Raw genomic sequence first — 13448 nt, forward strand, 5'->3', positions numbered from 1 at the left:
CAGAAGTGGAATTACACCAGTTTAATGATCCCCTTGCGACTGTAAAGTGGGATGCAATTCAATGTTCCATGCCATGCAAATTTATGCATAGCGTGGAATACGAGGGATTGCCAGGGAATCCCTCCATTGGACCGCCATCTTGAGGGGGCGACCCGATAGTGGGGTCCTGTGACCACAGCCCCGCCCGCCCTTGTGCCGCAAATAGGGCGACACCCCCTACTGCAAATCGGCCCTGTACCCCTCACCGCAAATTGGCCCACACCTGACCCCCTCACCGTAAATGGGCCCACAACCTCCCGCCCGCAAAACAAATTGGCCTACCCCTCCCACCCAACGCATGGCAGCCCCCCACCCCAGGATTGCCTGAATGCCCCTCTCTATCCCCAAGTATGGGGTGATCCAACACCCCCCTCCCCAACGATACCCCTGAAATTGAGGCATACCACCCCCCCCCCCCTCCCAGGGACGTCTGTAATAGGGGGACAACTCGCAGGGACCCCTGTAATAGGGGGACCGCCCTCAGCAGCTTTGATCCATTTGTGCAGTGAAATCACATGCTTGAGTGATTGGAATGCACATCTATTTGATGTGCAGCGGGCTCCATGCTCGCTAAGTAGAAGAAAATGGGTCATTACATCTATTTGCATTTATTTACATGCTCCCGCTGGCAGGTGGCGTGGAACCCGTTCACGCCGCCAGCAGTGGGGTTGGAGCATCGCGTTCAGCTAGGTGCCATGTGCCAATCCTGATTTTGTCCTGATGCCCGATTCCCTGTCCCATCGGGGAACACATTCCGGGCGTCCCAGGATGGAGAATCTAGCCCATTGCATCAGTCCAGGTTGTTGCACAGTACTGATGCACCCTGAGAAATTAGGTATGCGGCATGTGTCCAAATTGCATAACCCTAATTCAGCTCATGGAGGCTGGATTTTCCGACAGCAAAGGCAATGTGCTCATTGGTGGATATATCAGCAAACTTGCGCTGGCAGCAGGTTTGCAGTCTGCCGATATCTTTCCACCTCTGGCCAGTTTTGAGTAAGGCTGTTTCCAGGATGCGGTGAATACCCACCTGTCAATATCGGACAGCCAATTGGGTCAATTAAAGTGCCCACGAAGACACTATTCCCTGTCTGGATTTTCCAAACAGCAGCCTTGCAGAGACTGAAGCCTGTTGAATGGATGGAGGCGACCACCCAGTGGCAGGCCCAAGCCAAGCTCTGTCCACCCGTAGGCAGAGGGAAACAGCTGCATCTCCAGGCCAACTTCTGGAGGGGTTCTCTCTCCACAATGCAAGCAGGCTGTGGTGAAATGTATTTTTAAAACTCTGCAGTCTTGAGACGGTTTCACTTCGGACTCTCTTTCCCCTCCTCCCTACATCAGTGACATCCACCTCTCAGTGTGGGACTACTGACCAGTCGGAGTCTTGGTCACTTTGGCCCTCCCGGCTGTGGGGCTGGCCCATCATCCGCAATTGAAATGGAACTCCCGAAGGTGATCTTTGAATTGGTTGCCCCTTCAAACCTCTCCATCAAGAGCCATCTGCCAGGACTTGCGCATTCCCAACTCACATTTCATTCCGATAGTGGGATCAGGCCTCTGGAATTAGGACACAGCTGTAAGTCACAAGAGTGGGCAGATTTTACCCAAGGTTTTGGGAGAAGCTGCGGCTTTCCAGCAAAAACTAAAGAAGTTGCTATAGAGTGCAAAAGATAATTTCATGTAAAAATATTATCATTTTGTGCAATGTGCATTTTTGACTTTTATTTCGTTCATATGCTTATTTTGGAAAATAGAAATTTCAGTCACTTAAAAAGGTAATAATTTCCAAAAGCATATCGAACAATATCTGGGAACCCGGTGACAAAATTGTGCAAGGACAAAATTGTAACTATTGTGTGTCTCACAAAATGACACCTAAACAGGGGAAACACGGGTTTAATATGACTTGCAACTGACATTGTCTGTGGAAACATATTCAACAGTAACTTTCAAAAGGGGAATAGATAAATCTTTGAAAAGGAAAATAAATTGCAGGACTATGGAAGGAACCATGAATTGGGAATACTTGGATAACTCTTCCAAGGAGCTGGCAATGGACACGATGGACCGAATGGACTCCTTCTTTGTCATCTAATTCTATTATGAAACATCCCAATGATTTAGTTTGTCAAAGAATGTCTAGGTGAGGAGTACAATAAACCTCAATGTAATTGGAGAGAATTCTTTAGCAGAAATTACCATTAACATATTCAAAACACAGATTAGAAAGATCAGTAGGGACAAAACAATGTTTGATACTGGGTATGTGTTCATTTTTAGTAATAATGCTATCATTGTGACCTCTATTGTAGGGCTTAACTGAATTTACTCCGCGCATTATAAATTGTTAAACCTTTTTAAAGAGATTTTTGAATACATCTGACATTTTGTTAGGCTACATTATGGATTACACCCTATGCCAATGTCTTGGTCACACACCACAGCAACATCAAAAACATTATTTTGACCATATTATTTCCTCGCATGATCTCTTGTCAAATAATGTGGACTGGACTTTCATTAAACAGGAAACCAGATAAACAAAATCAAATTTCACAGTATTTGCATATACAACATTTTGATGGACATGCATCATAAATCACAGAACACAAATCAAAGAAATAAAATGTAATTCGGACGCAATGTTTGTCAGTTAATATTTTGTTGATCAAAATTTGCGCTATATGCTTCCAAAGTGGAATCTGACACAAAAGCATTGTTAACGAAAGAGCATGGCCAGTACATGTTCCACACAATATCGAAAGCAGTGGTAAATATTACAGACAAAATACAACATTGTCCCTGTCAGTAAGCTATGCATACCTGATTAACTAGCTTCTGCCAGCTCAACAGGGTTTTTACAGCTTGCCATCTGCTTGCAGTCAACCAGTATTACAGTGCAGATGTGGATGTGATCATAAGCTGATGTTGTTTGCCAAGTCTTCTTTGCACTCTACAGAGAGAGGCTGTGCATCAATGCCTACTTATTGAATTTCTAGGCATGGAAACGGCACAGTGGACATTACTGAAATATTTTCTATCTCTACAAGAGGTGTTACCAAAGGGGATAAAGCACTTGGTCACGTTTATTACGTAAAATATCAAGATAAAGATCAGGCGCTTGCTCTAAAAAATGAGAAACAGTCATGACATTTTCTTTGAAAAACTACATATAGATCAGCAATCTCGATATGACTTAATCTTCAGATTTATGAGATCTATCCTGCACATGGCCTCCTAAGCAGAATAGAAAATACGCGATCACTCGAATTCTAAATAATGGAATTGAGTGTCATTTATGTGAAAAGCATGGGGCACGATTCTCCGCTCCCGCGCCGGTTGGGAGAATCCCCTGGCGGCCATTTTTCCCCACGACACCGGTCCGAAGCCCTCCCAAACGGCGAGAATGGCCCCGTCGAGTTCTGTGCTGCGCAGGCCGGAGAATCGTCCGGGACACCCAAAATGGCGATTCACCGCTACACCCGCTATTCTCCGGCCCGAATGGGCTGAGCGGCCTGCCCAAAACGACGGCTTCCCACCAGCGCCATCCATACCTGGTCGCTGCCGGCGGGAACAGCGTGAGAACGCTGGGGGGGCGGCCTGTGGGGGGGGGGGGGGGGCGAGGGGGGCTCTTTCACCGGGGTAGAACTCAAAAGGGGTCTGGCCCGCGATCGGTGCCCACCAATCGGCGGGCCGGCCTCTCTGAAGGAGGACCTCCTTTCCTCCGCCGCCCCACAAGATCCATCCGACATCTTTTTGCGGGGCGGCCTCGGGGAGGATGGCACCCACGCATGCGCGGGTGATGCCAGTTACACCAGTTACGCGGCGCCAGCCGCGTCATTTAAGCGGCGCCGCCTTTACGCGGTGCCAATGCCCGGCGCGCGCTAACGCCAAGGTTTCTCGCGGCCCCGATCCTAGACCATTTTTGGGCCCTGAATCGGTTGGGTTCGGGGCCGTTTCGCGCCGTCGTGAACCTCGACGGCGTTCACGACAGCGTGGGCACGTAGTCGCGGGAGCGGAGAATCGCGCCCATGCTTTGTGAATGAAAATGAATTGATTCGTGAGAACGATGAAAGTGGCACGGTTTAGTAAAGTAAAATGGTGGGTGTTCAGCAATGTATCAGTTCATGTCCACATCTTAAAAAAATGGCTGAGACACTGGTGATTAATGTCCGTAAATTTAACAAAATTTCTGGAATACTGGTAGATTTTTTTACCTTAAAAGCTTTGGGGTCGGATTCTCCATTTCAGAGATTAAGGGCGGGATTCTCTGTTGCCTGATGCCGATATCGTAATCGGCGATCGGATGGAGAATCCCTGTTTACGACCGAACCGGGGGTCATTGGCATCATCGAGGAGCACGAGTGGTGGGGGTGCAGGGACCTACAGACCAACTGGAAATGCCAGACAGCATCTGGCAATTGGCTTTAAGAAGTCGTTAACTTATATTAATTGCCATCTGCTGCATATTGCCTCCTGGAAAATGGACAGGAGTGGGAGGCTGTCTGCAAACCAGCAGGCCAGCAATTTTTCACACTGGGCAGCCTCTGCACCCACCCCAAAACTGTGATGAAATTTCAATCCATTTTACCGCTCTCCGGAAACATCAGATGGATGTGACTGAGCATTGTAGCTGCACCTTCTTCTTTGAGGTAACAGTGACTATGGGCCCGATTTTAACACTATAAGTCGATGGATTTTGAGTGGGTTAAAATGTCGATACCTTGATGATGATCTAAAATGCCTTCAAGCAGAAAAAGAGCAAAGCATTTGATGAATTACTATTTTCACTTTACAGAGGGTAAGAATCCCCAAACAACTGAAGAGTACTCTCTTCCACTGCTAACAGTATTTTCATGTGTTTTTACTGCAATATTATTGATTGTGTCCTATACTAACTGTGGCAAGTATTACTTTTAAAAGGCATTTACTTGACTTTCCCAATGGTGCTTGACATTTAAAATTCAAGCCAGTCTATTTTATGAATCTTAGAAATTTATGGCATGTTGGACTATTTATCCCATGCTGTTTCTGCTGAACAGGAAAATGATTATCCAGCCTAATCCCAATTTCCTTGCTCTGTAGTCTTGTAGGTTATGGCACTTTAAGTGCTCATCAAAGTATTTTTAAAATGTGAGTTCCAGACTCATGCCACCCAGTCCATGATGCATTGTATTCACCTCTCTGCCAAGGGAAATAGGTCCTTCCCATGTACTTTTTCCAGGCCCCTCATAATATTCTATGTCTCAGTTAAAGCTCCCTAAACTTCCTCTGTTTTGAAAAAAATGCCAGCCGGTTCAATTTTTCCTCACAGCTAAAATTTTCCAGTTCTGTCAACATTCTAATAAATCTCCACCCTACTCTCTCTAATCCGATCACATCTTACTTGTCATGATAATAGGATGATTGCGGTAGTGGACTCCAATATTAGATACAGTACGGTACACGCTGTACTACGAGGGTCACCTGACCTGAGAGGTCAGAGCTCATGCAGCACATGTAAGAGAAGATCATAACAAGGATGCAGATGACTTGCAGTTGTGTGTTCATGCACTGAAGTTGTGTTCATGATAAATTTAGTTTGCAGCAATGGTCTCGATCATCCTGCATCAGAAAAGCAAAACCAGAACTGTATGCAGTACAATAATTGTGGGCTAACTAGTGTTTTGTACTGTTTTAGCATAACTGCCCTGGTCTTATATTGTACACCTTGACTAATAAAGGTAAATATATTAATTATCTTAAATAAGAACAGATAATGCTGGAAAGTCTCAGCAGGCCTGGTGGCACCTGTGGAGAGAGAAATAGAGTTAACGTTCCAAGTCCGTATTACTCTTCTTCAGAACTGTATTAATTATCTATCGTGTCACCTTCAGGGATTGGTGTTCCTCTAAATTTATCAATATCCTTCCATTTCTTGTGTTTTCCCTGGCCTTGTTTGCTTGCTCGGGTCCTTGAACTTGGGGAAGGCTGACTGCTTGCCACTTAGAATAGATGAGGGCAGGTTGTTTCCACTGGCGGGTGAAAGCAGAACTAGGGTGCATAGCCTCAATATAAGGGGAAGTAGATTTAGGACTGAGCTTAGGAGGAAATTCTTCACCCAAAGGGTTGTGAATCTATGGAATTCCCTGCCCCAGTGAAGCAGTTGAGGCTCCTTGATTGAATGTTTTCAAGGTAAAGATAGATAGTTATTTGAAGAATAAAGGAATAAAGGGTTATGGTGTTTGGGCGGGAAAGTGGAGCTGAGTCCACAAAAAATCAGCCATGATCTCATTGAATGGCGGAGCAGGCTCGAAGGGCCAGATGGCCTACTCCTGCTCCTAGTTCTTATGTTCTTATGTTCCTCAGATGATGTGGAGCTCTTGCTAGCTCTCCAGCTGGCAGGCAAAACCTTCATCACCTGGATTAAATCCCGCTCTACATTTGGACTGAGAAATAAGTAATAACACATAGGACCTCAGGTGAACTGCTTTTTCTGGGATTGAACAAATCTGAAATCCTGGTCAAGTTTAATCTGTATAATCAATATATCTGCTTACAGGTCAATATTGTTGGATTTTTAACGTACTTGTAATTATATATTTTTTTATAGGATGAAAGTTAATGAGTCTTTTAATGTATTCTCTTTGATGATGTCTTACATTACAGCTTACTGCATCAGATGCTGATGAAGAGAAGAATGGACAAATCATTTATGAAACTGTGACTGGTGATGATGGTGACTTTGTTATAAGTAACAGCAGTGGATTGATAACCATCGCTCCTGGAGTTAGTTTAAAAATTGGACGAACCTATGCCCTTACTGTCAAAGCAACAGATAATGCCCAGCTAGCTCAAAGGAGGTAGGTGTTTCAAGAATAAGTTAAATTTAATAATTTAAGAACATAGTAAATATTAGCAGGAATAAACCATCCAGTCCCTCGAGTCTGCTCCATCATTCACTATGATCAAGGTTGATCTGATCTTGGCCTCAACTCAAATTGCCTGCCCATAACCCATGACTCCCTATGGTCCAAAATAAGTTTACAATGGCCTTGAATATATTCAATGACTCAGCTCCCACATTTCCGGAATTCTATAAATTTACGATCTTCTGAGAGAAGAAATTCCTTCTCATGTCTCTCTTAATTGGGTGGTCCTTTATTCTGAAAGTGTTTCCCTAGTTCTAGATTCCCTTTATGAGGTGAAACATCTACTCAGCATCTATTTTGTCAAAGCCCTTAATTTTGTGTTTCAATGAGATCATCTCCCATTCTTCAAAACTCCAATGGGTATAGGCACAACTTTCTCACACTTTCCTCATGGGACAACACTTTCATCCTATGAATCACTTTCGTAAACCTTCTCTGAACTGCCTCCAGTGCAAGCTTATCCCTCCTTAAATAAAAAAAACTGAGATGACACGCAATGCATGACTTATTATAGAATATAAGAGTGAGGAGGTAGTGCTGGAGCTCTCTAAAACATCACTCGTTAGGCCACAACTTGAATACTGTGTACAGTTCTGGTCATCTCATTACTGACAGAATGTAATTACACTACAGAGAGACAGAGAAGATTTGTCAGTGCCATGAGGAAAGATTGGAGAGGCTGAGGTTGTTCTGCTTGGAACAGAGGAGCTGAGCGGAGATTTAATTGAGACGTACAAAATTATGAGGGTCATGGAGAGAGTGGATATGAAGGACCGGTTTACCTTAGCAGAGAGGACAGTGACAACACATTTATAGTGCAGCATATATTTATACATAATAATACAGGCCAAGCTTCTCCAAAGTAAGGCCCATGGGCTGAAGCTCCTCTGTGTGGCCCTTGGAATTAGTTTTAAAAATGCCACCCAAAAAAAGAAGTTTGAATGGAAAATGTTGCTCCAATTACAGGTCATTCCTCTCCTGTGTTTGCTATTGAGAGGTTCACCACTAGGACTATCAGCAGCAAACATTGGAAAGGAACATGTTGTGATTGGATAAGCAGTGGTGGTGAGTTCAGGGTCTGGGCACGAGAGATAATATAGAACATGGTTCCTGGAGCAGAGATACTGGTGAGCATGGCTCCGGGAACAGAGGTGGGGACAGTGGACCTCAGTCTTCCAGAGCGGATCTCTTTAGGTGGATACAAAGGAGGAGAGAGAGAGAGAGGGTATGAATGGGGAGAGAGTGAGGGTGTGGATGGTGAGAGAGAGCGAGGGCTCAGAGGGGAAGAGAGATAGAGGGCACAGATGGAGAGAGAGAGAGGGCACAGAAAAGGAGAGAGAGAGAATACAGAGGGGGAGAGAGAGGGTACAGAGGGGGAGAGGGGGAGAGAGAGAGCACAGAGAGGGAGAGGGCGGGAACAGAGGGAGACAGAGAGCAAGGGTACAGAGGGTGAGTGTAAAGTCTCAGGCAAGCAACCACTTGGAAGCGATGTCTGTACAAAAATCTGGTTGTATTCAGGCTACTATACATTCCTACTCCTCGAAGGGACTCCCACACCTGGCCAACACCTGGGCCGGAGTATTTATATCCCAGCAATCCCAGGAAAAGGGGCCTTAGCCTGCCTCTTCATCTGGGAGATCGTATTCAAGTGAGGTAACAGGGATTCTGATGTTGCAGATCCCTGGGACCCCTGTACGGTTATATCAGGGAGAGAGAGAGGGGCTGCAGAGAAGGGAGAAAGAGAGGATGGAGAGAGGGAGAGAGAGATGGTGGAGAGGTAGAGGGATAGAAGGTGCAGAGGGAGCGCGAGAGAGGATGCAGATGTTGTTTTAGAGAGAGCTTGCGGAGAGGGAAAGAAAAGCAGCTTGCAGATGGTGAATGAGACAGCGAGGGGAAGAGAGAATGCGCGGAGGGGAAGAGAATGAGAGGATGCAGAGAAAGAAGAGAGCGAGGTTGCGGAGAGGGAGAGAGAGAGGGTGTGGAGGGAGTGACAGAGCACACAGAGGGGAGGGAGAGAGGGTGTAGAGGGGGAACAGAGATGGTGCGGAGGGGGAGAGAGAGCATGCACAGGGGGAGACAGGGAGAGAGAGAGGGTGCAGAGGAAGTGAGAGAGAGGGTTGCGGAGAGGGAGGGAGTGACATACCTTACATAGGGAAAGGAAGGGGGGGAAATTGAAAAGCACTGCTTGTTGTCCTGTTTTTCTGAGGATAAAGAACAATATGGGCGGGATTCCCCGGCCCACGCCGGGTCGGAGAATCCCCGGGGGGGCGACGCGAATCCCGCCCCGGCGCCGGCTGCCATATTCTCCGGCGCCGTTTTTCGGTCAGGGGCAGGATTCACGTCACACCGGTCGGGGGCCGTTGCCAGCGGCCCCCCATGGCATTTCTCTGGGCCCCAATGGGCCAAGCGGCCGTCTGTTTTTGGCCAGTCCCGCTGGCATGGGTTACGCATGGTCCCACACGGTGGGACCTGGCAGGTAGGTTAGGGGGGCGGTCCTCAGGGGAGGGCGCGGGGGGATCCAACCCCAGGGGAGGGCCCCTACGGTGGCCTGGCCCGAAATTGGGGCCCACCGATCTGCAGGCGGGCCTATTCCGTGGGGGCACTTCTTCCTTCCTCGCCGGCCCCTGTAGGGCTCTGCCATGGCCGGCGCAGAGGAGAAAATATGCCGGCCGGTCTGCGCATGCGCGGAACCAAGCCGGCGGTTCCGCGCATGTGCGAGATCACGCGAGCCCTTCAGTGCATGCGCGATCTCGCGCCGTCCCTTCGGCGCCAGCTGGAGCGGCGCCAATCTCTCCGGCGTCCCGCTAGCCCTCGAGACAGGTGAGAGTTCCTCACCTTGGGAGCCCGTTTAGGCCAGAGTCGTTGGCGCTTGTTTTCCTGCCGGCGTGGGGACTTAGTCCCCGGAAGGGGCAATCCCGCTGTATAGAGCGGCAAGGTGGTGCAGTGGTTAGCACTGCTGCCTTACAGTTCCAGGGACCTGGGTTCAATTCAAACCTTGGGTGACTGTCTGTGTGGAGTTTGTACATTCTCCCCGTGTCTGTGTGGGATTCCTCTGGGTGCTCCAGTTTCCTCTCACAGTCCAGAGATGTGCAGGTTAGGTGGATTGGCCATGCTAAATTGTCCCTTAGTGTCCAAACGATTAGGTGGGGTTACTGGTTACGGGGATAAGGTGGGGGTATAAGCTGGATAAGTTACTCTTTTGGAGGGTTGATTCAGACCTGATGGGCCGAATGGCCTCCTTCTGCACTGTAGGGATTCTAATTCTAAATCTGGCAAATCCCATGCTCAGAGTTCTCATTCACCCTCACCGATCAGACTATAATGGGTGCAAGTGAGTGTGTGAGTACCATGAGCCTGGGAGTGAGCCGGACAGATGCACCGTTGCCCTATTACACTCTAATACTCATCTGTATTTATTACTCCTTTATTTCCTCAGTAAGATGCTTCTTTTCACATCTCGGGCGGGATTCTCCCCTACCCGGCGGGGCGGGGGATCCCGGCAGGATGGAGTGGCGTGAACCACTCCGGCGGAGGGCCGCTCGAAAGGTGCAGATTTCTCTGCACCTTTAGGGCCCAAGCCCTCACCTTGAGGGGCTAGCCCCGTGCCGGAGTGGTTGGCGCACCGCCAGCCGGTGGGAAAGGCCTTTGGCGCCACGCCATCCGGGGCCGAAAGGACTTCGCCGGGGGGCGGAAGTCCGCGCATGCGCGGGAGCGTCAGCATCTGCTGACGTCATCCCCGCGCATGCGCAGGGGGGGGGGTCTCTTCCGCGTCAGCCATGGTGAAGACTGTGGCTGAGGCGGAGGGAAAAGCATGCCCCCACAGCACAGGCCCGCCTGCAGATCGGTGGGCCCCGATCGCAGGCCAGGCCACCGTGGGGGCACCCTCCGGGGCCATATCGCCCCCCCCCCCCCACCCCCCCCCACCCCCCGGACACCGGAGCCTGCCCGCGCCACCTAGTGGTGGTTTGATCCTCCCCTATGGGACAGGCATTCCAGCAGCGGGACTTCGGCGACCGGCACGGCGCGATTCCTGCCCCCGCCGAATATCCGGTGCCGGAGAATTAGAAACCGGCGGGGGTGGGATTCACGGCAGCCCCCAGCGATTCTCCGACCCAGCTGGGGGTCGGAGAATCCCGCCCATCATTTTTATTTTGAAATTCCTGTTTAATGCTGTGCCAAATTATGGGTGTGATCTACCGCCATGTTGCACCCGAAAGACGGCGCGGATGGTAGATGCTGGGAGGTCCCTCTTCCCCGTGTTCTACTCGGCTAGCCACGTCTCACGAGAAGCCGCGATCTGAATCCCGCCCATTTTGCAAATCTGCAGATTAGAGTGAGGCAGCTAGGGCTCGATTCAACCAAATGGGAATAAAGTCTCATAGTGAACACATTTAGCCGCATGTTTTCCAGCGCTCACAGCACCGAGAAACACAAGGCTATTCAACACCTCTTGCATTGCATAAGGGGCCTCAATGGAGAATGTGTGACTGAGGCTGCCCATAGCCCCATTTTGTACACTGAAGAGCTCCACTCGCCGGTACTCCCCAGTGTAGCGAGAGATCAGGACACCAATTTTAAATAGCATCCCAATCTCCAAGGCCCCCAACCACCCCCCTCACCCCCACCCCCAACCCACACACACTATGGGAGGGTCCTTGGCTCCCCCGCACCCCCCAACATCCTCGCAGGGCACCCCCGGCCCAATCGTGCATGTGCAACAAATGCCAGCTTGGCATCTTGGCAGTGCCAACCTTGCATCCTGGCAGTGCCCAGTCTAGCAGGCAATGCTACCTGGGCACCTTGGCAGTTCCAGGCTGGCATCCAGGTGGCACTGCCAGGGTGTCATAGGAGGCTCACAGGTGCTTGCACCTGGGCCGTCCTGGCACTGCTGGTAACATCTGAGCATCTTGGCACTGCCAGGTGTCAGGCTTGCAGTGCTAAGGTGTCAGGCTGGCATTTTTCCTGCAGTGGGGATCGGGCCTGGGGGTACCCTATGCTGGTGTGTTGGGATGAGGAGGGGCCCAAGGACCCACTTATGGGTGAGTTGGGGCATTGGGGGGGTTTGGGGGTCACCTTGGAGGGATCTAAAGATCGGGACGCCATTTGAAAATTGAGCTCCTTAGTGCAGAAAACAGGACAAACTGCCACCTCAGCAGGGCGGTCCTCGCTGAGGCCCCAAACAGAACCAGAGTCCCAGTAGATAGTGATGTGTTGGGTGCTTTGGATCCGTGGAACACATGCAGGCTACCAACACTTAAAATAGAACAACACTATTTTGTTAAGCTGGTGAACATACTTTCACAGTGGGTTAACACAATGTTAGATTAAACTAAAGACCTATGCCTATCCTAACCAGTCTATTCACTCAGCGCATGGTAAAGATCTGTGCTGTAAGATCTGTCCTTCTGAGAGGCTGCATCCCGAATGAGCGGGAAAACTGATGCCCTCTGTCTTTATAGTGAGTGTGCTCTAACTGGTGATTGGCTGTGGTGTGTGTGTTGTTTGGTCTTGCTGTGTGTCCATCAGTGTGTGTGTCTGCACCATGATATACTGGTGTATATTATGACAGATAGTGTGGTGTTTCTCCGTGCTACGAGGCCGGGAAACACCTGGCTAAATGCGTTCGCTATGGGACTCTGGTCCCATTTGGTTAAATGGTGCCTTATATCTTTCTGAAATTTGCTTATCGGCCAGTTTTGTGAGAAAATTTTGAAGTATGGCCCCTCCATGAGGAAAGGTTGAACAAGCCTGATATAAACTACAGATTTTCATGGTGCATAGATTTAAAGTGAATAGTTGAAGGCTTAGAGGGGAGATGAGGAAATAAAATATCACTCTGAGGGTTGTAGGGTCCTGGAGCTCACTGCCCTCAACCCATTTTAAAGTGCCTGGCTATATACCGGAAGTGCCATAACCTGCGCATGGACCAAATGCTGGAAAGTAGGATTAGATTCGGCTGGTCAGTTCATTTTCTGGCGAGTGCAGACACGATGGGCCAAGTGAAATCTTTCTGTTAATCTATGACTCCAATCAGAGCATTCAAAATAAAATGGATGAATTTGTTGCGCAGATAGTTGGACAGGGTTATCATATAGTTGGGATTACGGAGACATAGCTCCAAGTGACCAAGGATGGGAACTGAACATTGAGGGATATTCAGTTTTTAGAAAGGACAGATGGAAAGGATAAGGTGGTGGAGTTGCACTGTTGATTAAAGAAATTGATAAAATGTTGAGGAAAGATATTAGTACAGATGATGTGAAATCTATCTAGTTAAGAAACATCAAGGGGCAAAAAATATTCGTAGGGGTGGTAGACAGACCACCAAACTACAGTGGTAATGTTGGAAATAGCAATAGACAGGAAATCAGCGATGCATGTGATAAAGGAACATCTGTGAATATGGCTGACTTTAATCTGCATATAGATTGGATGACTCAAATTAGTCACAGTACAATGGAGGAGAAATTTCTGGAGTGTATACAGGATGGTTTTCTG

At 48.6% G+C, this 13448-nt stretch overlaps 1 protein-coding gene across 1 annotated transcript in view; it reads left to right on the top strand.

Moving 5' to 3' along the window:
* Positions 1-13448, top strand: part of pcdh15b (protocadherin-related 15b) — a 2356722-nt gene that overhangs the window by 1676690 nt on the left and 666584 nt on the right. Inside the window, exon 21 of the mRNA XM_072478931.1 lies at positions 6688-6881. Coding sequence (XP_072335032.1) covers positions 6688-6881 — 194 coding nt within the window. The remainder of the gene's footprint in view (positions 1-6687; positions 6882-13448) is intronic.

This window comes from Scyliorhinus torazame, chromosome 16 (genome assembly GCF_047496885.1).
Source record: "Scyliorhinus torazame isolate Kashiwa2021f chromosome 16, sScyTor2.1, whole genome shotgun sequence".
Classification (NCBI taxonomy): Eukaryota; Metazoa; Chordata; class Chondrichthyes; order Carcharhiniformes; family Scyliorhinidae; genus Scyliorhinus; species Scyliorhinus torazame.